Source organism: Sus scrofa, chromosome 10, assembly GCF_054392235.1.
Source record: "Sus scrofa isolate SSC_HxYL_T2T_F1_AM1 chromosome 10, Sscrofa_HxYL_maternal_Yorkshire_Landrace_v2.0, whole genome shotgun sequence".
Taxonomy (NCBI): domain Eukaryota; kingdom Metazoa; phylum Chordata; class Mammalia; order Artiodactyla; family Suidae; genus Sus; species Sus scrofa.
In genome coordinates, this window is record NC_139392.1 from 26,499,783 (window position 1) to 26,525,690 (window position 25,908).

Genomic DNA, 25,908 nt, shown 5'->3' on the forward strand with positions numbered 1-25,908 from the left:
TGAGCAAGGCCAGGGATCGAACCCGCAACCTCGTGGTTCCTAGTCGGATTCGTTAGCCACTGAGCCACGACGAGAGCTCCAAAAGAGCTCAGTCTTGAGCTCATCCAGTGCCACCTCATTTAACTTGATCCCGTCTGCAAAGCCCCAATTCCCCAGCAAGGACCCATTCACAGGGACCCAGGGTTAGGAATCAACCATCCCTTTGTGGGGGAACTAATTCTCCCCATGACACTTGGCATTGGCTTTCAATGACTCAGAGATCTGAGGACTCGGTTTCTGTCCCCGAGACGTCCCCATTCTGGCCGTGGAGATGCACATGTGTTGGTGCACATACACGTGTGCTCCTAATCACACGAACACACACACACACCGTGTGTAAGAGTGTGTATACAAACACTCCTAACCATACACACCCCCAAGCAGCAGCCAAGGCAGACCATGATAAAAATGGAAGTTGTGGAGTTCCCGTCATGGTGCAGCAGAAACAAATCCAACTAGGAACCATGAGGATGTGGGTTCGATCCCTGGCCTCACTCAGTGGGTTGGGGATCCGGCGTTGCCCTGAGCTGTCTTGTAGGTCGAAGACGTGGCTCAGATCTGGCATTGCTGTGGCTGTGGCGTGGGCTGGTGGCTACAGCTCCGATTAGACCCCTAGCCTGGGGACCTCCATATGCCGCGGGAGCGGCCCAAGAAATAGCAACAACAACAACAAACAACAAAAAGACAAAAAGACAAAAAAAAAAAAAAAAAAAACTAAGGGGCTACCTTTAAGTCCATAAAAGAAAGAAGGGGCTTGAGCATGGCAGCCAGGAGGGGGAGGGGCGACAGCTGGATCTCTGGGGACCAGTGGTCCAGCAGGGTGCAGGAGGGGACGGCAGAGTGACTTCCACTCTACCTTGAAGGGCCAAAGTCAGGGGGTGGAGGTCACCTTAGACGGAGGGGACTGAGCCTCAGCTGACACCTGCGGCCTGGCAGTTCTTGGGGCCGCCCGAGAGGCGGCCAGCAGGCTCCCTGGCCCCAACTCTAGAATGAGAGGGCCCGGAAGGCACGGGGGAGCTGTCCAGCAGATGCCAGATGGTGTGGTGGGAGCTCAGGGGACAGCGGGGCAGGCGGAAGAGGGGGGCTCACGAGGGCAGGGGTGCTTTTCATGGCATCCATGTGTCTCATGGCATCTCGAGGAGGGAAGGGGTGTTGTGTTCACCCCAGTCTCCCTGGCGGCGAGCGGTGTAGGTCTGGAGAAATGCACTAACTTGCTCTGGGAAGAACGGGAAACCCCAGCCAGCCCGAGCCCCACCCCAGTGTCGCCTGGGGGGCTGAGGGCTCCCAGCCTGCAGGACCCTTGTTCTCCAGGATCTGGGCCACCCTGAGGGTAGTTGCTGTGAGAGTGTATGTGGTCAACCAGCTGGTGCTGAGCAGGCGCCTTGCCCGCTGGGAGCCACAGGGAGCCCAGAGCAGCGCGAGTTCTGGCTGCCAAACCCAGAAACCACCCAGAGGGTCTCTCCAGGGAAGACAGGAGCATGAATGCTGCTATTTCCTCATTTCGTTATTTCTCAGACTAATGTCTCAACCGGGCTGAACTTTCCAACCTTCGCCTCTAACACACTTCAACGCAGAAAGCATACCTTCATGCCACGTTGACAAAAAGCTGCAAACGTAAGCGAGGCATTGTTTCTGGAGCCGTGAACACATGGTTACATTATGCAGAGAGCCAGGAGAACAAACACACAAGACTGAAGATGACTTTATCCTTTGTGGAGAGGAGCGCGCAGGGGAGGCTTTTTTTTAAAATTGATCGGAGTTCCCATCGTGGCACAGTGGTTAACGAATCCGACTAAGAACCGTGAGGTTTCTGGTTCGATCCCTGACCTTGCTCAGTGGGTTACGGATCCGGCATTGCCGTGAACTGTGGTGTAGGTCTCAGACGCGGCTCAGATCCTGCAGCTGTAGCTCCGATTGGACCCCTAGCCTGGGAACCTCCATATGCTGCAGGAGCAGCCCTGGAAAAGGCAAAAAAAAAAAAAGACAAGAAAAATAAATAAATAAATAAATAAAAAGTAAATTGAAGTGTAGGTGATTTACAATATTGTGTTAGTTTCAGGCATGCAGCACAGTAATTCAGTTCTATATATGTATGTATGAATATACACATAGGTATATGCAAATTATTATGAATAATTTATATGACATATGAATAGTTGTTATAAATAATTATAAAATAACTTATAAAATAAATATAAAATTAAATCAAGTATTTATTTATTTCCAGAATTATTTTCCACTGCAGGTTATTACCAAGATAATTGACTTGCAATGCCCTAGTTCTTAAAATCAGTGGTTGGGAATTCCCGTCATGGCTTAGGGGAAACAAATCTGACTAGCATCTATGAGGACGCAGGTTTGATCCTTAGCCTCTGCTCAGTGGGTTAAGGATCCAGCATTGCTGTGAGCTGTGGTATAGGTCACAGACGCGGCTTGGATCTGGCGTGGCTGTGGCTATGGCGTAGGCCAGTGACAGCAGCTCCTGATTCGACCCCTCGCCTGGGAATCTCCAAATTCCGCTGTGCAGCCCTAAAAAAATAAAATAAAATACATCAGTGGTTGGTGCAGTACTGTTCTTTGTATAGTTCTTTAGACGGGGCATTAAAAACTGTGAGCCTGTGCTGGTCACTTCCTCCGGGGAGAACCCACGAAGACGGGGCTTGTGACACCGGGATTCCCCTGGACAAGGACAGGTGTTTTTGAGACTCCGCAGCCAGTGCAGGAGGGAACCACCTCTCTCTTCCCTCCCCAGGAAGATGGCAGCTCTGGACTCCCCCCTGCCCCCGCTGCACAGCACAGAGGCAGCCAGCGTGGGGATCGGACATCCCTGGCCCCAGGCCAGTGGGGCTGGAAGTCACAGACTGACCTCAGTTCCTTTCCACTGCGAGGTGATAAGACCTACACCCTAAAGGATCCGAGGCAGCGGCTTTGGCTTTTCACAAACAAATAATGTTGTTAAAGATATGAATACCCAAACCGTGTTGCCACCAGTTTGTTTTTTGAAGTAAGCACGTCAAAAAAAAAAAAAAAAAAAAAAAAGCCATTAGGAGCTCCCGCTGTGGCGTCTCTGGAGCCCTGGGACGGCCCAGCACAGGGGGTTAAGGATCCGGTGTTGCCACATCTGCCACATAGATCACAGCCGTGGGTGGGATCTGATCCCTGGCCTGGGAACTCCATGTGCTGCAGGGCAGCCAAAAAAGCAAAAACAACAACAAAAACAATTACTGCCTCCTGCCCCTCCCCCACCTGGTAAGTGCAGGGTATTTTAACACTGAAATAATAAAAGGAAGACCTGCATCCTTGAACAAAGAGAAGCCTTTTCACCGAGTATGTGTGCTTTATCAAAATGTCACCACAGTGGCCCTGGTTTCCTCAGAGATCCAAGCAGGGGAATGGCATCTAGAAAATTCTAACATGAAGGACGCATGGGCATCCGTCACCCTCACAGGCAGGCAGCCCCCGCCCTGTGTGCTGTCATGGTCACACGGGAACTCCGCAGGCTCACCCTCTCCTGGATGACCCAGAGCACGTACACACACACACACACACACACACACACACACACACACACACACACAAAATGCACACCCTGCTCCTGGGTGAGGTCATTCTCCCCTGAGCCCACCCTGTGCCAACAAGTGGAACCAGGTGGGTGCCACGTCAAGGCTACAGGTGGGCCCCCTGCTCAGGCCCCCAGGCTGCTGCCTCCAGCCGGGAGACCCAAACTCTGCTCGCATCCTTTCTCAGCAGACCAGGAGTCTGCGGTTTCAGCCCCTGGCTAGGCCTGTGACCTTGAGCAAGGCACTGTCCCTCTCTGAGCTGCCAGATGCCAGCTGCAGCCCTGAGTGCCTGAGCCACTGGCTGGTGGGGGCTCGAGCTGCTGTGGTCCAGCCTGCAGGCCAGCTTGGGGGTGTGTCCGGGGAGTGGAAACCCCGCCCTCATCTCGGGTGAAGGCCACCGGCAAGCTTCAGACTTGAGAGAGCCCCAAGGGGCCAGGGGAGCAGGCTGCCACCCCCACGTGGCCCAGTGGCCTGTCCCAGGCTTCGGCAGCTTGGTCACCCACCTGGAACGGCAACTGGCCAGCGTGGAGCCCGCGGGGAGTCTGACTCACTTCGCGGGGGGCCATCAGGGCTAATGTTTAACGGGCTCCCTCCTCAGAGGGCACTCCAGTCCCTGTAGCCCTGGTCCTGGCCCTGCCCTGACCATCCTGCTGCAAGGCAGGCTCGGCCCCCCACCCTGTGGAGGTCAGGGTGGGGGGGCAGGCGGGGTGGGAGCAGGTGACAACGCTGCCCTGGCCATTGCAGGAGCACCAGGCCCCTCTCCAGCCGCTCACCCCGCTGTTGCTGAGCATTGGTTTGCGGTTTAGGGCAAACAGACGTTACCTCAGAGCCCCGTCCTGCTATTGGAGGAAAACCTCCCCTTTACCCATTGGGTCCATTTGCATCTTATTTGAATACCGTCCCCTCTGTAGGGACAGGTAAACTCCAAGGTGCCTTAGACGCTTGATCTTTGGCTGTGTCCCTTCTGGAAAGTGGGCAGGTTGGGCCCCGAGGAGGCAAGTCTGATCCCAGAAAAGGGGAACCCCCAGGGCAGGCTGAGCAGGTCCCAACTTCCAGCCTGCAGCCATCAGCCCTGTCACCCCTCCAGGACCCCACCTCCTGTGTGGATCTGGCATGACCGGCCTGTTTCCTAGGTTTTGGTGAAAGAGTATGATGTCATTCGGATCAAGCGTGTGATTAAGCAGTGATGAAGACTCTGGGCTCTGACAGACTGGCTGGGTGAGATCCCAGCCCCTTCGTTTACTCGCTGTGTGACCATGGGACAGCCACAGCCTCTGTGTGCCTCAGTGCTCCCACCTAGAAAATGGGGATGTCGTGAAGCTTAGATGAGTTCATTATGGTGAGTCGAGTGGTGCCTGGTCTAGAGTCGGCGCTGTGGATGCTGGCAGAACCCTTCGGCAGGAGTCCAGCTCGCAGCCCTGCCCTGCTCGTGTCCAGGAGGGGGTGCTGGCCCACCGTGAGGAGTGGGGAATGGGTGGGCCATGCCCCCCATCGGGGCCCTGCTGGTGGCCACAGCTAAGCCAGCCCCCCTCCGCCAGGACACGAGAACCCCTGCCCATCATCCCGCAGGACTCTGTCCGCACAGGGGGCTAGGTCTCGGCCTGCCAGGAACAGGAGGGATGGGACGTGCTGATGGAGGCCCTTGGGTGGCCTGGGCACCTTCCTAGGGGGCTGTCTTCCTGCAGGCTCTATGCCCCAGGCATTGCTCTGAGTCAAGCCCCGAGCTGGTCCCTGCCTGGGTCGGCCAGGGCGGAGCCCCCATCTGCTGGGCCCAGGTCAATAGTCAGCTGGCAGGACGGGAGCTACCTTTGCAGCTCGGGGCCAGGATCTCTCCAGTGGAGGGGGCCGAGCAGGGAGGCCACTCCTCAACCAGGGCTGGGTAGAAGAGGCCAGGATTCTGCGGCCGCCTTGGCACAAAGCCCATGCCCAAGCCCTGTGGTGTGCGGTCCTTCAGCCTTGTGCATGCTCTCACTTGCATTGGGGGGTGGTGGGGGGAGACTGTGTGTATGTATCTGTGTGCGTGTGTGTGTGTGTGTGTGTGTTGCTGTTTGTGTGGCCGTGTGTGTGGCTGTGTGAATGTGTGTGTTTGTGGCTCCGTGTGTGTGCGCATGTGTGCATGGGGCTGTGTGGCTGTGTGTGTGTGGCTGTGTGGCTGTGGCTGTGTGTGTGTGGCTGTGTGTGTGCCTGAGTCTCTGTTTGATAGGAGTTGTTTTCTTCCCACAGGTCTGCCCTTCTGCTCGCTGAGCTGTCTGGAGCAAGGCCCTGGGCAGAGCGCTGCCTCCACTAACACATCCCGAGGTGCTGGTCCCCAGGGAGCTGCCGGCACTGCTCTTTGCACCCAGCTTCTGGCATTTGTGGCATATAATGCACTGGGTGCAGGGGGCAGGACAGGGACTCACAGGCAGGTGGAAGGAGCTCTTCACGCAGCTCAGCCTCTCCTGGGCTAGACGGCCAAAGGGCCAAGGGCCAGGCCTGGGAGCAGCCACTTCCTTGTAGGCTTATCTCAGGAGTCACGTGATACTGCCCGGGACCACCAGGCCACACTCTGGCCCAGACATTGGTCTCTGCTTCACAGGAGCCGGAGTCCTCCGAGCTGTTGAGGGGGCCCCCAGGCCCCCCCCATTCCACCCCAGCAGGCTTGCATCCATCTCAGGCATGGCCCAGATGTCAGGGGGATATAGAAGGACTTGACCTAGAGGACAGACCACCGACCACCCACCTCGGGACAGAATCCACCCTGAAAGCAGTGGCCTTTTGGGAGCATGGAGGTGGATAAAGGCAGACAGGGCCAGCTCGGAACTGCCCATCGTGAGGAAGAAGCTGCCTGGTGGCCAGGCCTAGTACTGCAGGGTGTCCCCAGACAGTCAGGAATGCCAGCACCCCCACACCGGGGACAGGTGAGCCGGCTCTGCGAAGGAGGGGTATTGGGAGAGCAGCAGCTGGGCTGGGAAGGGAGAGGCCCCCTTGACGGCCGAAGCTCAGGCTGCTGAGCCGAGCGTTTGGGGTGAGCCTGTGCTGTGTGACGTCACTGGACTGGACACAAGGGGTACCCTGCACTCTGAGCCGAGCTCCTGCCCACAGCCCAGCACAGCCTCCCTCGCACACTCCCTGTCCCCCTCGGGTGCTCACAGCCAGAGCTGCAGAAACGACCAGGACACTGCTTTAATGGAGAGGCTGTGACGCCCTCAGGCACGCGACATGCTGAGTGGAGGGGGCAGCCCCTCCCGGGGCCTGGCTGCCCCACAGCGGCCAGGAGCCCCAGGGATCCCTCCCGCCAGGCGAGGTCTTGGCACACCGCTGTTCTTCCTCAGGAGTCTGTTATCTCAGCCCCGCAGGAGAGCGCTCAGGCTGGAGGGGAGACGGGGAGCAGAGCGGGACCCTCTGAAACGCAGGGGGAGATGCTGAGATGCGGGTGAGCGGGGCTGGAGGAAGAAGCGTGCAGGGAGCCCAGAGCACAGCTCGGCCAGTGGCCTGTAGGGACAGAGGGACAGACACCATCAGCTTCCCATGGCCTGAGCCCCTCACCCACGGCACACACAGCCGGGCCTTCTCAGGGCCCCCGGGGGGGCCACTGTCCTATTGGTTCCCATGAGCCTTAGCTCGCGGGGGGGGGGGGGGCCAAGACCCCTCCCACATGGTACCTCCCCAGCGGGGACTTCTCGCACCAGCCCAGGCGTCCACTCCACCTCTGAGCCCAGGCACGCCCTCCTTGCCCCTGCCACCACATGGCAGTGCTCAGCCCTTCAGAAGGCTTCCCTGACGGGCGGGGCCATCGGACAGACCCCTGGCCCTTGCATGTCCCCTCAGCATGCCCACTGAGGGCTCTCTGAGGCCTAACTTTGCCGCTCTCTCCAGCAGTTTCCTCAGAGAGAGGGTGGTCTTATGTCCTCGAATGGAAGCCCTGGTCCGGGCACTTTGCAGGATCCTGCAGGAAGCAACTAAAATGCTTCGACTTTGAAAAATCAGGGCTGGAGGTCCCTGGGGGTCGTGGAATCCAGGGTTCTAAGCTCTTGCATCAGAGTCACCAGGGACCGGCCCCACCCCAGAGTTTCAGATCCAGTGCCCCAGGGAGGGCCCAGACCCTCTGCACCCAGGTCTGATACCACCACTGATCTGATGCCACCCCAACACCCCGGAAGCAGGCATGACGAGTCCATGGCATTGGTGGAGGGAGAGCAAGACCAAGCCCCCAAGAGAGCCCCCCTCCCGGGACCACACGGCTCACCACCTCCCCACTGCCCTCTAGACTGGCAGCCCTAGGAGTGCCTGGCAGGCGCTGGTACCTCTACTGAGACGTTGGGGACTTGGCGGCATCAAACATTTTCTTCCGGCCCTCCATCCCAGACATGGCCTCGACGTTCTTTCTCCAGTCACCCACCTCCACGGGCCGCTCCTGCGGGGGCCACCCACATCAGAGACTTAGCGTGGGGTGGGGGCAGCCCAGCCTCCATGCGCAAGAGGCACTGGTAAGAGGAGGTCAGCCTCTCCCACAGTGGGACCCCTGTCTTTCTTCTCCAAGATCAGGACCCTTAGGCCTCCCCCAGGCTCCCAGGGGTTCTGGAACCTTCTGCCTGCTGGCTGGGCTCCGGGGGGGGGGCGGGCATTGCTGAGGCTGCATGGGGTGAAGTCAGGGTCTGACCTTCTCCGTATCCTCCTTCTTCACGGACTTGAGGTTGGCACGCAGGTCCATGGACACCTTGTGTTTAGAGCCCAGCAGGGCACGCAGCATGGCATCAGCCGAGACGCGGACACGCCGCAGGGGAGGGCGCTTGAACTTCCCGCGCAGATCCAGCACCTTGAGCTTCAGGTCCTTGATCTGCAGGGAGGGGGCGACTCAAGGCTCCAGGTCTCAGCCAGAGCCCCCAGTTCTCCAAGCTCCAGGCCAGACTCCCAGGGCCACCCAGACCCACCATCACCTCGCAAGCAGCGCCCTCTATTCTATTCTACCGGTGCGGGCTGAGTGCAACCCGGGCAGGGAGGCCGTGAGCTGTGACGGTGATGGCCGTGGAGGGAAAGGCAGAAGGGTTCACTTCCTCTTATTCCTGCTTCTAACCACTCCCTTCCCAGGGAGCCTTCCAGCAGCTCCCTGAGGGCACGGCCCTGGTCCAGCAGGTGGACAAAGCCCCAGGTCCAAGGCCCTGGGGGATTTCAGGGACCACTTCTGGAGGGAATTCTGGGGAGACCAGTGACCCCACAGACCATCATTCCTGTGGGGAAAGGCGGAAGGAGGGCCGTGGCCCTGGTCCCCGCCCCCATCCCCCTCTGCTTGAATAGGCGCCTGGGCACTGCCCGCTCCAGCAGCAGGAGCCCTGCCCACCGCGTTCCACCCACTGCTCTAAGACGGTCTGGGTGGGGTCGGTGGCCCCGTGTCCCACACCAAGGGAGCGCTGAGCACTGAAGTCGGACTCAGAGACCACATTGGTGCCTGGACCTCCTCTGTGTGACCCAAGCTGAGTTGCTCAGCCTCTCTGAACTTCAGTGTCCTTATCTGTCAGGTGCAGATGAAAGCACCCACTTGGTCCCCAGGCGTGCAGGGCAGATTAAAGATAAAACGCACATGGAAGCCTTTCGCAAGGCAAGAGGTGGTTACCAGGCGTACAACTGTCTTCCTGGGTAAGTGGGGCCGCTGCTTTCCCACTGAAGAGTCCAGGCAGGTGGGGGGGAGTCTGTACTGTCACCCTGTCTCTGCCCATCCCCCACCCTGGGGCCAGAGTGAGGGGCCCAGAGCATCCTGTTAAGGAGGAGGAGGGGACCTAGCCCACAGCTGCCACATCACTACCCACCGGACCTCCTAAACATCCCCCCACCCAGCCTGCTGTACCCCTTCCCCCAGACATTCCCCCTACCTAGCCTGCTGTGCCCCCTCCCCCAGCCTGCCGTGCCCCCCGCCCCCCGGGCTCACCTCCCTGGTGTTGTGCAGGCATTTGGCCTCAATGTCATATCTCTCCTCATCCACTACCTCCACCTTGGCGTGAAGTTCCCGGCACAGGTCCTGGGGAGAAGGGGGGTCAGAAAGGGAGAGGAGGGAGCCACTCAGACCCCAGGTTCCCTCTTCTGCCTCAAAGCTGGAGGTCCAGCTTCTCTCAACTCTGAGCAAAATCTGGAAGGGCTGATGGAGCCCTTCACTGGAGGGGAAGCCCTTGGTTTTCCTTTCTTTCTGTTCTTTTCTTGCTTTTTTTTTTTTTCTTTTTTTTTTTTTTGGTTTTTAGGGCCTCACCTATGCCATATGGAGGTTCCGAGGCTAGGGGTCTAATCGGAGCTGTAGCTGTCAGCCTACACCACAGCCACAGCCACAGCAATGCAGGGTCCAAGCCATGCCTGCCACCTACACCACAGCTCATGGCAAAGCCGGATCCTTAACCCACTGAGCAAGGCCAGGGATCGAACCCACAACCCCATGGACACCATATTGGGTTCTTAACCTGCTGAACCACAATCAGAGAACTCCAGAAGTTTGAGTTTTGATCTTTCCAGGACTAGTGCCCCGGCCGCAGCTCCTGGGCAGCCCCGTGCTGACCCACCAACACGCTTAGAACTTTCTGTACCAGACAGTCCCTTGTCTTCACTAATTACAGGAGGTACTCAGCACTTTATTATCAAATGGGTTTGTGGAGGTTGATTTTGCCCAACTGTAGGCTAAGGCACGAGTTGTGCACATGTGTAAGGCGGGAGAGGCTGAACTGGTGTGTGTGGCAGGTTAAGTATATTCAATTCACTTTCAACCTATGATAGTTTCACCCTATGGTGGGGGTATCCAGAGGCAGCCCCTTCATAAGTCAAAGATCTGAATTTCCTTCAGCCTCTACTCTGCAGTCACTGGCATTTAAACTCTTGTCAATGTTTTAAAAACATTAAAAGGAGTTCCCACTGTGATGCAGTGGGTTAAGGATCAGACCGCAGCAGCTCAGGTTGCCCGGGAGGCAAGGGTTTGACCCTTGGTGTGGTGCAGTGGACTAAGGCTCCAGCAGCTGTGGTGAGGTTGCAGCGGTGGCTGGGATTCAATCCCTGGCCGGGGAACTTCCATAGGCCATGGGTACCATAGAAAAGGAAAAATACAAGTTCCCATCCTGGCTCAGTGGAAACAAATCTGACCAGTATCCATGAGGACACAGGTTTGATCCCTGGCCTCGCTCAGTGGGATAAGGATCCAACATTGCCGTGAGCTCTGCTATAGGTCCCAGACACAGCTCGAATCCTGATTGCTATGGCTGTGGCGTAGGTGTAGCTCCGATTCGACCCCCGGCCTGGGAACCTCCATATGCCACAGGTGCAGCCTTAAAAAGACAAAAATTAAAAATTAAAACATTTTAAAAATAAAAACAAAAAATGAAAACATTAAAGACCTATGGTCAGCGGAGGACGGCCAAGCCCACCCACCTCCCTGCCCTGTACCATCTTGCTGGTCTGACTGGGCCCCATCCAGCTCAGCCCCACCCCAAGCAAGCCCCTTCTCCCCTGCAGCTCCCTCCCCACCTGTAAGAAGGGATCCAGTGGCCCCAACCCTCAGGGCTTGATGGGACCAGGTAAGGGAGGATAGAGCTTTGAGCCAAGTCAGGGCCCCTGCCAGCTGGTCCCCCCCCATCCCCCACCTGCAGCCCCACCCCCACACGCCCCCACACACCCACCTGCAGGGCGCTGAGGGACAGGCCTCGGGTCTGCAGCGTAGGGATGCGCTCAGCCAGGTAGCGAGCCTTCTCAGCCTCTCGCTCCTCGTGTTCCTGCTCCCAGCACTCCTTGGCCTTGGCCAGCATCAGGCTCTGGATGGGACAGAGCCAGGTGAGGGGGCCAGCCCGCAGGAAAGGCAGAGCCCAGCTGGACCGAGCTGGCCTCAGTCTTCCTCTTTCTCTCCTGTCCGTCAATCTCCTACCACTCTCTTTGCGCCCCCAGAGCTTCAAAGACTCTTAGCAAAATAAAGCTCTTCTCCCAGGCTCCCACTGGGAGATTGGGAGATTGGGAGATCGGGAGATGGGGGATTGTGCCCTGAAGCTGGTCCTGCCTCCTCCCAGGCTTTGGCCCCCTGTCACCCTCCCATGACCCTTCCCCCAACCCCCAAGGCTGCCCTGTGCCCCTCTGCCTCCCCTGGACATCTCCCCAAAACCAGGACCCAGCACACCTTCAGCAGGAGTTTGCGGGAGGCAGTGATCTTGGGTTTTCTCTGAGGGGGAAAGAAGAGGAATTGAATAAGGCAGAGGCTGCGGAACCAGAAACCCAGGCCAGGACAGAACGGTACCGGCCAGGTCACCCGCATTACCCAGAATCCTTGCCTCAGGTCCCTTCAAAGCTCATCTGGTGATTTAACCCCTCAGATTCAGACAGGCTGCCATCAGCTCCTGTGACCAAGGGGCCAAATCCTGCAAGACCCTGGGTGGTTTCACAGCCCCTGGCACCCCTTTCTTGCCAGTGAATGGGGCTGAGACCCACCTTACTGGGTCCCAAAGTGACTACAGACAGATCAGGCGAGACGGAGGATGTGCACAGGCTTCCAGAAGCAGGGACACAGTGCCCGGCTCAGCGCTCTGGGTGGCAGTGTTGTATCATGTCAGAGAAACAACCCGTGAGTTCCCTCAGGAAAGAAGCTTAGGAGTTCCCGTCATGGTGCAGCGGAAATGAACCCAACTAGTATCCATGAGGACGTGGGTTCGACCCCTGGTCCCGCTCAGTGGGTTAAGGATCCGGCATTGCCACAAGCTGACCTGGGAAATTCCATATGCCACAGGTGTGGCCACAAAAAGAAAAAAATAAAAATAAAACCTTTTTTAAGGATCTGGCGTTGCCATGAGCTGTGGTGTGGGTCACAGACGCGGCTCAGATCCCAAATTGCTGTGTCTCTGGCATAGCCGGTGGCTACAGCTCCAATTAGACCCCTAGCCTGGGAACCTTCATATGCCATGGGTATAGCCCTAGAAAAGACAAAAATAAAATAAAATAAAAACAATAAGGAGTTCCCATCGTGGCGCAGCAGAAACAAATCCGACTAGGAACCATGAGATTGCAGGTTCGATCCCTGACCTCGCTCAGTGGGTTAAGGATCCGGTGTTGCTGTGAGCTGTGGTATAGTTTGTAGATGCAGCTCGGATCTGGCGTTGCTGTGGCTGTGGTGTAGGCCGGTGGCTCCAGCTCTGATTAGACCCCTAGCCTGGGAACCTCCATATGCTGCAGGTGTGGCCCCAAAAAGACCAAAACAAAAACAAAACCCAAAAAACCAATAATAATAAAAAATAAATAATTTTTTTAAATTAAAAATTAAAAAAACTTTTTTGATGTTGACATCATCTATATAAATTATTCTCAGATATTAAAACTATTTTCTCTTCTTATTAAAAATCCTTGACATCTCTTCCTGAGTAGGTACCAGCAGGTCTTAGTCCCACGGCAGTGTCCCCAAGGGAAGCAAAGAGGGACAGCTCCACCCCTCACTCTGAGCTTGTGTGTCTCCTCCTGGACATAGGCAGTCACTTCTCGTGCCACAGGCCAGCCACCACCTGCAGCTACAGTGCTAAGCACTGGCCTGGGGCCTAGTTTGTTATTACTTTACTTTTTTATTTTTTATTTTATTTTATTTTTTGTCTCTTAGGGCTGTACCTGCAGCATATGGAGATTCCCAGGCTAGAGGTCCAATCGGAGCTACACTGCCGGCCTACGCCAGAGCCACAGCAACGCGGGATCCAAGCCACGTCTGCGACTTACACCACAACTCATAGCAATGCCAGATCCTTAACCCACTGAGCGAGGCCAGGGATCGAACCTGCGTGCTCATGGATGCCAGTCAGATTCGTTTCCGCTGAGCCACGAAGGGAACTCCGGGTCTGGTTTGTTATTCTTGTGTGTAAAGTCAAACGGATACACTTTGAGCGATTCTCATGGGAGAAAATGAATGCGCTTTAGCGCTTGGCACATGCCTCCCAGCCCACTGTGCCTGGGGTCTGTCTCTTCCTCGCCAAAAGCCTCGGGGTTTGCCATGTGTCTGTTCAGCATGATGGTGAGGAAGTGGCCTGTCACTGTAATTGTGGTCAGCCGTGTCGTGCACCCGTAGAAGTGCTTCCTTGTGGCATGGGGAGCTTTGGGGCCGGCTCTTCTGCCCAACAATCACAGGGACTCCCTTTCATGTCAGTCTCCATGCAACTTAGAAATGCATGCAGCTACTGAAAAACAGTTTACTTGACGCTTGCTAAGAATCTCTTCCAAGTGCCCCCACCATCCCTCCATCCGTGCGGCTAATACCCACCCAGACAGCCCTGGGTCCCCCACTCCCCGCCTGCAGGCCCCTACCCCAGGCCAGGCACATGGAGGCTGTGTCTACAGCAGCCTCAACAAACCTGGACGGCTCTGGGGCCAGGGCTATGCGGGGCATGGGGGCAAGGACCCTCTTGCTCCTCCCTCGATGTGCGGGTGTGGGCCCCAGGGGTAAAACAACCCAAAGACACCCCCCATCACCCTGAAAGTGTGGCTTTGCCCAGGTCCACCAGCAGCCCCAGGGCTGAACCAGCTCTCAGACCCTCGGGGAAAACTTGCTCAAGGATCAGCACAGGAGCAGCGTCCCGCCAGCTCGGCCTGGTCCTAGCCCAGGACCACCTTCCGGGGACATCATGCACCCCCCAACCTGGGCCTTGAGGGGCCCCACTTCTTGAATCTCCCCCCCCAGGTTTCTATTCTCCTGGGAGTTTGCTCAGCCCCAGGGCCCCTCCCTCAAACGCCCCCCACAATGTCACTGTCTGAAAACTTCACCAGGGAGTTCCCATCGTGGCTCAGTGGTCAACGAATCCGACTAGGAACCATGAGGTTGCGGGTTCGATCCCTGGCCTTGCTCAGTGGTTAAGGATCCGGTGCTGCTATGAACTGTGGTGTAGGTCGCAGACACGGCTCAGATCTGGTGTTGCTGTGGCTCTGGTGTAGGCCGGTGGCTACAGCTCCGATTCGACCCCTAGTCTGGGAACCTCCATATGCCGCGAGTGTGGCCCCAGAAAAGGCAAAAAGACAAAAAAAAAAAAAAAAGAATAAAAATGAAAACATCACCAGGACAGATTCCCCTTCTCGCTTACCTCACTGCAGGCGTCCATCACAGCAGGCACGGGGCAGGGAAGAGCAGAAAACAGAGTGGGTGTGAACAGTGCAGAGCATACAAGCAGCCGCGCAAAGAAATCAAGCATTACAAAAAAAAGAAAAGAAAAAAAAGAAATCAAGCCTCATGCAGTAGGAATGGGGGGGTCGCATCAGAGGACCAGCAGAATAGAATGAAACCCATAGCCCCGTGGGCTCCTGGAGGCCCTTGGTGGGGACCATCGCACACTACGGGGGGGGGGTGGGGGGGGCTGTGCAAGCTTCTGGCCCCGGGCGCGTAGGTCCCTCCCCAAAGCTTGGCTCATCTACTGGGCAGCGTTAAATCGTGGCCTCGGACGTGTGATCCACTCGATCCGAGCAGACACACTGAAGCACAGGCCAAAGGGGGCTTCCCGCTCCAAGGCTGGAAGGATGCCTGGGGACCCTGGGGAGCTCGGGGAGCCCGCACTCAACTGTCCCTGTTTAAGGATCTAGTCTCCTCCTTGGGAACTGCTTCAGGGACAGAACAGACAGGGTGAAATCTGCAGCAAAGTGTCACTCCCTCCTGGAGCCCCAGGCGGGTGGGAATTACTTACACTTCCGGCATGGTTGTCGGGGGGCGGCACCTGGGGGGCAGAAGGAAGCTTCTGTGAGGGAGGGTCACCGTTCCTGCCCCCCACACACCTGGCAGCCCAGCCAAAAAGCAGGGAGTTCCCATTGTGGCATAGCAGAAATGACGCCTTAAGGATTCGTATCCATGGAAACGTATCCTCATGGAACCTCATGGAAACCATATCTGTGAGGAGGCGGGTTCGATCCCTGGTCTCGCTCAGTGGGTTGGAGGTCTGGTGTTACCGTGAGCTCTGGTGTAGGTTGAAGACACAGCTTGGATCCCGTGTTGCTGTGGCTGTGGCCGTGGCTGTGGCCGTGACCGGCAGTTGTAGCTCTGATTCAGCCCCTGGCCTGGGAAGCTCCATGTGCCATGAGTGTGGCCCGAAGAAACAAAGGCAAAGGCAAAGAAGGCTTTTAGAATTCAAAAGCGGGGAGTTCCCTGGTGGCTCAGCAGGTTAAGGATCCGCTGTTGTCCCTGTCGTGGCTCAAGTAGCTGCTACGGCCCAGGTTTGATCCCTGGCCCTGGAACTTCCAGATGCCACAGGCAAGGCCAAAAAAAAAAAAAAAAAAAAAAAAGCAAAAATGGTCCTGCTGGGTGGACAGGTGCATAGGACACCAAAGATCTGCAAACTACAGTCCAGGGGCCAGAAATGGCCTGTTTTGGCTTAAACAATTGTAAAACAAAAAAGAATATGCAAGAGAATCTTAGGTAACCTGTAAAGCCTAGAACATTTCCTATCTGGGCCTTTCTAGAGAAAGGCAGCCGACGCCTGTGGGGAGCAGAATGGAGCCACACAGGTGTGTTTGGAGGGTGGGGGTGGGGCTCACTCTTGGGACTTTGACCTTGACCCACAGGCTGTGAACAATGGGTGGTCTTGGCAGGTCTCAGGGGTGGGGGCAGGAAGTGACTGCAGAACGGCACAACTCCAGGGGGCGCCGTTCATGTGGACAACCATGAGACCCCGCTGGGCAGTGAGGGGTCCCAGCATCAGGCAGGGATATGGGTGGGTTAAGCCAGGAGGCGGGCAAACCTATGGTCCACTCGAATTTCTCCTGACCCCCTCAGCCGGCTTTGCTCTCTGTAAAATGATGCTGGGATAACTTGTTTTCTACTTAATACTTGGCTCTTGAGGCCTTTGTTCAAACCAGATCCAGTCAGCAGAGCCTGGCCCTGGTGGCGGGGACTTAGCCCCCGGGCCCGTGTCTGCCGTGAGGACCTCTGCCTCCAGTTGGAAGCCCCCTGACTGGTGATCCTGGGGCTCCTTTTAGCCAGACACGCTGGCACCCAGACCAAGGAGAGGGTCCTGGGGCTGTGAGGGTGAGGCCTGACCCCCATCTGGCCCCGGCTGGACCAAGGGGGCGGGGCTTGTGCCAAAGATATGGGGGAGCGGGTGTGGGGCATGCAGGAGAGGGGGGCAGGTGTGCAAGGCAGGCTGGGAGCCCTGAGCTGGGTCATGAAGTGGAGGGGATGGGGTGGGGGCTGAGCGCAGGGCCCAGGAGCTTGGATTGGGTCCAGAGCCTGGCCTGGAGTGGGGGAGGGCAGACTCCACAGGACTCACCAGGGAGGCCACAGTCCCCTCCCGCCAGAGCCACCTGCCCCTGCCTCATCTCTCCCCTTCCCCGCTGTGCCCTGGAAGCCTGGGTGGGCCTTGGCCGCCCCTCCCGAACCTCCCATCAGAAACCACCCCCTCCTGGGCCAGGGAAGGGTGAGGCCTGGGAGGGGGGAGGGAAAGGGAGCGTGACCCGGAGCCTCAGCTGTCACCCTGGGGCACAGTGGGGAGGTGGAAGCCACGTACATTCCCGAGATGCTTGGCTGGAATTAGATTTTATCGCCAGCTGTTTATTCGAGGGCTGCTCCCCTCTGGAGACGTGGGGGAGGCCCAAAGAGGAAGGGTGGTTGGGAAGACCCACCCCAGGCCCCTGTCCCATCATCAACCCTGCCATGCCCGGCCCCCGGGGGCCCAGAGCTCGCCCTCGGTAAGGGCTGCATCCACGCCTCCTTGGAGAGCCCCCTGCCCATGCAGCTAGCCTGGGTCCCAGCCACGCTCAGATCCCTCCCCCTCAGACGAGGCCCCTCAACACATCCCCTGGAAGACAAGGGGGAACCAGATAAGAACTCAACTGCAGAGAAGGCAGCTCAGCGGGCCGCCCGCCCCCTGCCCCCAGCAGCCAGAAGGTGATAACCTAATGGGAACCACAGTGGAGGGGGGGGTCACTGGATTGCGCCTCCCCCCGAAGCCCCGAGTGAGTGTGTGTGAGAGTGTGAGTGTGTATGCCCATGGGTGTGAGTGTGTGCTCGGGTGAGTGTGGGGGGTGTGTGTATGTGATCATGTGTGAGCAGGGAGAGGACCTGTTGTCTTTGCACACCTGACTCTCAGGCAAGCGAATTTCCTCCCCCTGTTCCCATTCCCCGACCTTGGGCCCCACTTCAAGGGCATCCGAGTCCTCCCTTGTCTGACAGGCTTGTGCTCCCAAGGCTGAGGCTGAGGGGTCCACCCCTAACCCTGAGCACAGAATAAGCAGGCCCCCCAAGTGCTGGGGACAGTCTCACAGCCAGTAGCAGGGCTGCCTCCAGCTCCCCCCGCCATGCCCCCACCTCACTTGTGGGTTCCGGGCTTGCCTCCAACCCTGATGCTGTGCCCTCCTACCTTCCCCCCAGAGCCCCCACCTTCCCCCCCGGGACCAGGAGTGTAGGGGGGCACAGGGGGGTGGACACAGGGCTGGCGCTCTGCCAGCACCAGCTCCGTCGTCTACAAGGGTGCCAAGTGAGTCCCTCGGAAACAAAGAACAAAGAGGCAGGACGATGTCCGCGGGGGGTGGTAGGGGTGCAGCCTTCCAGCCCCCCAGGCCTGCCCCTACCTCTTTCCTTCTCCTCCACCCCAGGGGTCACTCCCCGCCCTGCTCACCAGGCTCCCCTCAACGTGCAGCTGTAACCCCTCTGCCCCCTCTGGTCCCCAGGGCACTCCTCTCCCTCCTGGGACCAGCTGGGTGGCCAGGGTAGAAACAGTCCCCTGGCTCCACCCTGGGGTTCCTGGGGCAGCAGGTGGAAAAGCCCCCTCTGGGCTCCAGCTTTTAAATGGGTTTGGGGCGGGGGGTTCCCCTCCAGCCACCTTTACAGGGGATGCTGTCCTGCAGCACAAAATGATGCAGGGCTGTCTTAGGACTGCTCGCCCCAAACCCAATCGCACAGGCAAGAGCCCTCGTCTTCCACGTCCAAGCCCTGCTCCATCCTGAACCTAGAGCCCAGCTCATCTGCCCAGGCTGCGGACACTCACCGTGCTCAGTCTCTGTGGGTCAGGCTGGCCTCGGCTCGCTGTGGACTGCAGACTGTGGGGGGCAGAGTGGTGGGGAGGCTTTGAAAACTCCAGCCCTCGGCAACTGGCTGGTAAAAATAGAACAGACCCGCCGCCCCTCCCCCGCCCCTGCCCACCACACACACACCTCATGGAGGGGACAGGGCAGCACACAGAGCGGCCAACAGGCTTGAAGACACACATGCATGTACCAGGCTCAGAAGGACGCACAGAGCCTGGGCACACAGTGGCCACCCTCCAGGAGACTGGAGCCCTGGGAATGGGGGGGACAGATAAGCAGATCAGACGGGGCTCTGAGCAGGGGTGGGGCTGGGGCACCCGGAGGCCCAGGGACAGCAGGGCTGGTGGAGGGGGGCCATCTCCCTCACCCTCCTTCTCTCACAAGGAAGCATCTGGACCCGACCCCTCAGTCTACGCTCCAAGTAGGCAAAGTCTTGCTGTGCAGGCATCTTCTGAGGCTCTGGACCTCTTGAGCCCAGACGATGCCTGGACCTGAGTGGTGACATAAAGAGTGTCACGCGGGGTCCAGGGAGGGTACTGGGGCTGAGCTGCCCTTCAAGCCCGTGGCATCTGAGGGTCCACAGATGCTCAGCGCCCTCTCCCGGTGGGTTTCGGGGGTTCCAGCGACACCCAGCCCTGTGCCAGGAACCTGGCAAGACTAACTTCCCCTCCCCCGCCCCGTCCCATCCTCTGTGTCCAGCCACAGGCCAGCGGCGCCCAGGGGCTGGTGCACCTGTCTTCTGGCTATTTTTAGGACAGTGGGTGAACACCTAATACCCACCCTGTGCTCAGAGGAAGACAATGCCTGCTATGTTAATCCAGTGGCTATTATTGTTGGTCATCTCATGGGCCAGGAGCCCAGGCTGGGGCAGGACAATCAGGACGCTGACCCCTCTCGGAAGCCAGGAGAGGCCCTGCCAGGGGCAAATGGTTGGGGAGCGCTAGCTGTGCTCCGGTCCAGTGGGAGCAGAGCTGGTCGTGGGGTGTCCTCAGGAGGTACCCAAGTGCCATGGAGGGGAAGGCCCTGCCCTCTAGACCAACAGAGGTTGCTCTAATTTGGCTCCGGTCAGGTACCTTTGGGGAACCTCCAGGTGGGGAGGAAGAACAGGGTCTGGGGGTGTGCAGGTTGGGGCACAGGATTCTGGGTGAAGAGGCTGGGATGGAAAACAGAGGCGGACGCCCGCCAAGGAGCAGCTGGGGATCAGAGGAGGACTCTGGGGGCGGGGGTGAGTCTGCTGGAGTTTATTGCCTGGGTCTATCATGTTTACAATTTACAATAGACTAGATCTGTCTTACAAAATCTTTTTTTTTTTTGTCTTTTTGTCCTTTTTTCAGACCGTACCTGCGGCATATGGAGGATCCCAGGCTAGGGATCTAATCGGAGCCATAGCCACTGGCCTACACCACAGCCACAGCAACTTGGGATCCGAGCCACGTCTGCAACCTACAACACAGCTCACGGCAACGCTGGATCCTTAACCCACTGAGGGAGGCCAGGGCTCGAACCCACAACCTCATGGTTCCTAGTTGGATTTGTTTCCGCTGTACCATGAGAGGAACTCCTGTCTTACAAAATCTTAATATGCACAAAACCAAAATGAATTTTTTGCATAGATTACCCTGCTTTGTTTTGTTTTGTTTGTCTTTTTGCCTTTTCTAGGGCCGCACCCGCAGCATGTGGAGGTTCCCAGGCTGGGGGTCTAATTGGAGTTGTAGCTGCCAGTCTACGCCACAGCCGCAGCAATGCCGGATCCGAGCCACATCTGCGACCTACACCACAGCTCACGGCAACGCTGGATCCTTAACCCACTGAGTGAGGCCAGGGATCGAACCCGCAACCTCATAGTTCTTAGTCGGATTCATTAACCACTGAGCCATGACGGGAACTCCCTACCCTGCTTTTTGAAAAGGAAAAAAACAAAGAGGTCAAGACTGACAAATAGCAGAGTGAACGATGGTCAAAACAACCCAGAAAGTAGGGGACCACACGATCCCAATCCACACGGCAAACCCTTCCCTCCAAAGGGACCAAGAGGAATCCTGGCCTCAGGGGGACTGATTCATCTTCAGCCTTCGTGGGGACCCTCGTTCCAGCCCTAGAGTCCCAACTCCGCCCACACCATCCCTCGCCCCCCGTGTTTCCGGTGTCTGGCCATCCACACCAAGGGCCCCGGGCCCGCCAGGCCCCCTGGACATGAAGGGAAGGGAAGCCTTGGCCCTCATGCCTGGGCCTCTCCAGCCTCCCCAGCTCTGTGCCCAAAGGGGCCTCACAAATAGGGCTGTTGGGCCCTGCCATCTTGGCACCTGCCCCAGCCTCCTCTCAGCTGGCCCTGGACCAGCCGATGGGCTTCAGACGGGGGGTGGGGAAAGGGAGCGTGGCGGGGCCTATGGGCCGTCACTGAGCAGTGCCCCCAGAGCAGGAAGGCAGACAGGCTGGGCCTGGTCTCTTGCCAATTTGAGCTCCTCTGCGTTGCAGACCAGAGCCTTCCCAGAGCCCCGGCTGACAGGTGTCAGCCACTGAGGGGAGGCCCTGACCCCGAACACGGCCTCCCCAGACTTAGCGCCCCTTGTCAGATACTTCCTTCCACACCCTGGGCTGGGAGCAGGAGCGACACTGGAAGCCAGTGGCCCCAGGGTGCCCTCCTGCCCCACCCCCGTGAGCCAGGTCCAGACTGCCCAGCCAAGGACTGCCCTGGCCATTTCCTGCCTTTGCCTCAATCTCTGAACCTGAACTTTAGGGGTCCCCACACACTCCGCCATCGTTTGTTCATTTCTTTTTTCAGCCACACGTGAGAGAGGCCCCACGTCCCAGGGGCTGACACAGGCCATGGTGAGCCAGGCCTGGGATCCACGGTGAGTCTGGGCCTAGGACCCATGGTGAGTCTGGGCCTGGGGATCCATGGTGAGCCGGGGCTGGGAGGGTGGTCCGGGCCCATGGACCCAGCCCCTCATACATCCTGACCCTCCCTCTCGCTCTCACGCTGGTCCCCCTCCCCAGCTGCAGACACCAAGGGGCAGAAATGATGTTTGTCCTTGTCAAAGGAACGAACCCAGTCCCAGGACAGAATCCCAGCCTGCCTGGCACCAAATCTGTGTCACCCCCCACTACCACCCTGGCATCAGTTCTGTGTGCCCAGCAACTGGTTCCACACGCCCCTCGGGCCAGCCCCCCTCTGGTGACCATGGCACAGAAAATGGCACAGCCACACCCAAGCACCAAACCAGAAACCCGGGGCCCACCCCCCCGCTATGGTCAGCTGAGCCCCAAGCTCTACCCTGCTCCTGCCCTCTCTGCTCAGGCCACCCCACCTTGCCAGCTTCATCACAGCCACTGCGGGCCCCCTTGGCTGCCTGACCATCCTCCTAAAATGAGGAGGAGGTCACTTCCCGTTTCCCCCAGCAGGGGCCTCAGGACGAAGTGCAAACCCCACAGAGGAGCCACAGCCCTTGTGACCCCCACCCCCAGCCTCCGGCCTCCACCCGCCCTCAGCTCTGGCCCCGCAATCGCAAGAGCCCGCGTCTCCCGCTCCAAGGATCTGCAGTATCTCTCCTCCTCCAGGAAGCCCGCCCTGACCACCCCGACTGCATTGGGAGCCCTGCTCCAGGCCCTGAAGTCCCCTGCGGACCTCCGTCCCTGTACTTGACCCACGGCGTGGACGCCTAGTTACTCGTCCGGAGATACCTGAATGCAGGCTCCACATCGGATCCTGTGTATTCCTCGGCGCCTCCCACAGTGCCCGACACACAGTAGGTGCTTAATCAATGCTCATGGAACAAATGAACGAACCAACAGAAACATGGAGAGGTGCTTCTGACCAAAGACAGGGCAGGACATCACCTCTCGGGGCTCAGGAGGGACCCTGTCTGTTCCTGGGGTCCTGGAATAAGGGTGGGGAGCCCACGGCCAGGGCACAAGGAAAGGGCTGGCCCAGAAGCTTCTTGTTCAAGCTCGAAGTGCCCAGGTGCCAGCTGCCTCCTCCCCCAGGGAGGTGCAGTCCCAGCCTCTCGCTGACTTTGGTATAGGTGATGAGCGGCTCTCCCCTCCAACAATGAGCTCAGATGGACACAGGAACAGCAGCTGGGCCTTTGCTCATGTGAAACTGAGCCCCTCAGAGGTCACCGTGAGCTGTGACCACACCCCCACTTCACCCCGTGTCCAGGCCGCGGCAGGAACACAGGGAGGCAGGTGCAAAGGCAGACAGAGCCCAGCCTGGGGTCCAGTGAGGGCCCGGCCCCCCACTTGCTCACTTGGCCCCACACCTCCGCCCCCTCTCCCCCCACCACTCTCAGCCCGGACCACCAGAAAACTCTAAAGAATGAGAGTTTCTTTTGGAGTTCCTACGTAGTTAAGAGAACACTAGTCTCCGTGAAAATGTGGGTTTGATCCCGGGCCTTGCTCAGGGGGTTAAGGATCCCATGTCGCTGTGGCTGTGGCACAGGATGGCAGCTGCAGCTTCCGATTGGATCCCTAGCCTGGGAACCTCCACATGATGTATATGGGCCCTAAAAAGGAAAAAAATAAAGAAGAATGCGATTTTTTTTTCTTTTTCAGCAGCCAGGGATCAAACCTACGCCACAGCAGTGTCAATGCCGAGTCCTTAACCACTACGCCACCAGGGAACTCCTATAACATTATATTTACCAAAAATATTTTATTTCTGTTATGTAGGCTTATTATATAAACCTATCTGGGCTTACATAATATGATGTAAGAAGGGCTTATAATTATGAAATAAATTAATCAATATTAAATTTTTTCCATTTCCATTTCTAAGATGGTAAATAAAAGTAATTACGGCCACCTTGCAAAAGCTTTATAGACTCCTCGGTAAAGTGTGTAAGGGGGTCCTGAGCCCCCAAAGTGTGCGAACGAGTATTCTGCTTTTAGTAAATTATTATTGTCATTATCCTGATTTATTTATTTTACCTATAACATAAAGGTTTCAAAATTATCAGTCAAAGTGAAGTATGATTTTTAATCCTGTCAAATGGCAGCCGGAAACAGGAAAAATGAAGAAATTCATTTCAGATATTAATTGGATATTAATCCAAATTATTGAGTGTGGATTGGCCATTGCTAATCTAGGAATTTTGTGGCTTTGGTGTCTCACAAAATGTCCCCGAAGTGACAAGTCAGGGAGATTTTGATAAGAAGCTGCCTGAAAGATGCGGCTTTACGTCTGTCCGTCCTTCTGGGCGACAAAACTGCACAAATTAGTTCTCAAAGCTGTAGGCGAAGTTCCGCCGATAGCCACCAGAGGGCGCTTCGGGAGCGTGAGTGTGACAGCGGTGACCCTCGGCTCTCACGTCGGCGAGGTGCTTTATGTCCCCTTTCTCCCCTTCACCCCTCCCTACCCCCGCCCCGCTGACACACAGGTGTCCCCGGTAGGGTCAGAATCCGTGGCGCCTTCCCCTCACCGGTGCCTGTCCACACAGGTGAGCGGGCTGGATCCTGGCGCTCAGGCTTAGAGAGCAGCAAACAGCCCACCTAGTAGAGACCTTGCTCTGCAGTCCTCGCGCCTCCTGGTGGCTGCTTTGACAGGGTTTTACCCTCCTTAAAGGAAGGGTCCCTGCGTCTGAAAGTCCCCCTGAGAACCTAAGAGGCTACAGGGCTTGGACCTTCCTTTGGAAACTTGAAACCCTTAACACTCACGCCCGTCATTTAGAAGTCACCCGCTTTCACACCGAGGCAGGGGAGCTCCGAGACCCTAAGAAACCCATTCAAGGGTACGCTGGGGGGGTGTTTCTGAACCAGTGTGTCCACGACTGTCCCCGAGGAGCACCTGCGGCCCCTGCTCCTCTCTGGGGTGACCCGGCGATGCTGAGACACTAGAGGGCAGTGCTGAGCAAGGCTGCAGGGGGGCCGTTCCTGTCGCCCACAAGGCAGAGGTTGAAGGAAACTCCTCCTGCTTCTGCGCTAAGGGTGTTAAGGTTCAAAAAAAAAAAAAAAAAAAAAAAAAACTAACTGGAGTTCCCATCGTGGCATAGTGGTTAACGAATCCGACTAGGAACTATGAGGTTGCAGGTTCCATCCCTGCCCTTGCTTAGTGGGTTAAGGATCCGTCATTGCCATGAGCTGTGGTGTAGGTCGCAGACGCGGCTCAAATCCCAAGTTGCTGTGGCTCTGGCGTAGGCCATTGGCTACATCTCCGATTGGACCCCTAGCCTGGGAACCTCCATATGCTGCAGGAGCGGCCCTAGAAAAGAAAAAAAAAAAAAAAAGAAGATTCCAGGTGCCTCGTGGACACCAGGTGGCCAGGCTATTTCACAGCCTGAGACAAAATAGTATTCTTTCTCACCAACACCCACCTCCGTGGACAATCACCTCACAGTAGTTCAGGGGCTCCCACCTGGGGTGAGTGGCACACGCTCCACCTCTCTGTCCCCCTCTTCCCAACCTTGATAAGTGTGAGTTCTTTGTGATTCAGACTCAGATCTACACAGATGGGAAGCCTTCAGCTCCTGCTTTGTGAATATATGAAAACGCCCGAAACAATTGTAATTAACATGGAATCACATGTGTTTTACTGTTTGCTGACATAATGTGATGGGACTTTATAGAAGCTTCATGGAAGAGGTAGCCCCTGAGCTCGTTTTTTTAGGAAATACAGAGGTCATCAGGCAACCAAGGAGAAAGGACATTAGAGACCCAAGGAGGTCCCAGCAGATGCAGCGTGGAAAATGCCTGCAGGTGGGGGAAACCTAGGCAGTTTGCTCTCACTAGAGTGTGAATGACTACCCTGGGGAGAACAGGGGGAAGTGAGCTGGGAGTGGGTGCAGCCTTGTGACGAGTCACAAAGCCTGGTCTGCACACCAGGTGCCAAGGATTCTGGGCTCCTGCATTTCACAGAGATCTGTTTAGAGGGCTGTTGGAGTTTGCATCATGGCTCAGAATTAATGAACCTGTCTGGTATCCAAGAGGACATGGGTTTGATCCCTGGCCTCATTCAGCAGGTTAAGGATCCAGCATTGCTGTGGCTATGGTGTGAGCTGGCAGCGGCTGCTCGGATTTAGCCCCTAGCCTGGGAACTTCCATATACGGCAGGTGCAGCCCTAAAAAGGCAATAAAATAAAATTAAATTAAATTAAATTAAAATAAAATAAAATAGAAAGGGCTATAAACCAGGGTAATGCAGGAAGACGTAAATTTTTTTTTCCCACACCCGTGGCACACAGAAATTCCCGGACCGGGGATTGAACCTGTGCCACAGCAGTGACCCGAGCCACAGCAGAGACATCACTGGGCCCTTAACCCGCTGGGCCTCCAGGGCATCCAGGAAGATGTGAGTTTTTAAAAGTTCATGCAGCTTGCAGAATAAAAGCTGGATCAGAGGGTGGGAGAATTG

General features: G+C 57.0%; 1 protein-coding gene and 1 long non-coding RNA gene across 9 annotated transcripts; one reads left to right on the plus strand and one right to left on the minus strand.

Annotated features, from left to right (window-relative positions):
- Positions 1 to 6,737: 6,737 nt before the first annotated feature.
- Positions 6,738 to 18,809, minus strand: TNNI1 (troponin I1, slow skeletal type). Of its 6 annotated transcripts, none has more exons than XM_084978900.1 (9): positions 18,690 to 18,809; positions 18,524 to 18,575; positions 15,229 to 15,262; positions 11,713 to 11,754; positions 11,225 to 11,356; positions 9,502 to 9,591; positions 8,239 to 8,415; positions 7,883 to 7,992; positions 6,738 to 7,070 (listed from the first exon to the last, which is right to left on the minus strand). In XM_084978900.1, the coding sequence occupies exons 5-8, from the start codon at positions 11,348 to 11,350 to the stop codon at positions 7,885 to 7,887; spliced, it is 501 nt and encodes a 166-aa protein (XP_084835026.1). In that variant the 5' UTR covers positions 11,351 to 11,356; positions 11,713 to 11,754; positions 15,229 to 15,262; positions 18,524 to 18,575; positions 18,690 to 18,809; the 3' UTR covers positions 6,738 to 7,070; positions 7,883 to 7,884.
- Positions 18,810 to 19,521: 712 nt separating this feature from the next.
- On the plus strand, positions 19,522 to 23,363 carry LOC106505119 (uncharacterized). 3 transcript variants are annotated; one of them, XR_002336149.2, is made up of 3 exons: positions 19,522 to 19,632; positions 21,346 to 21,439; positions 21,963 to 23,363. It is a non-coding gene; the product is annotated as an uncharacterized LOC106505119 (long non-coding RNA). The 3 variants fall into 3 exon arrangements; XR_014818207.1 differs by having other exon boundaries at positions 21,966 to 23,363; XR_014818208.1 differs by having other exon boundaries at positions 21,346 to 21,415.
- The last annotated feature ends 2,545 nt before the right edge of the window (positions 23,364 to 25,908 follow it).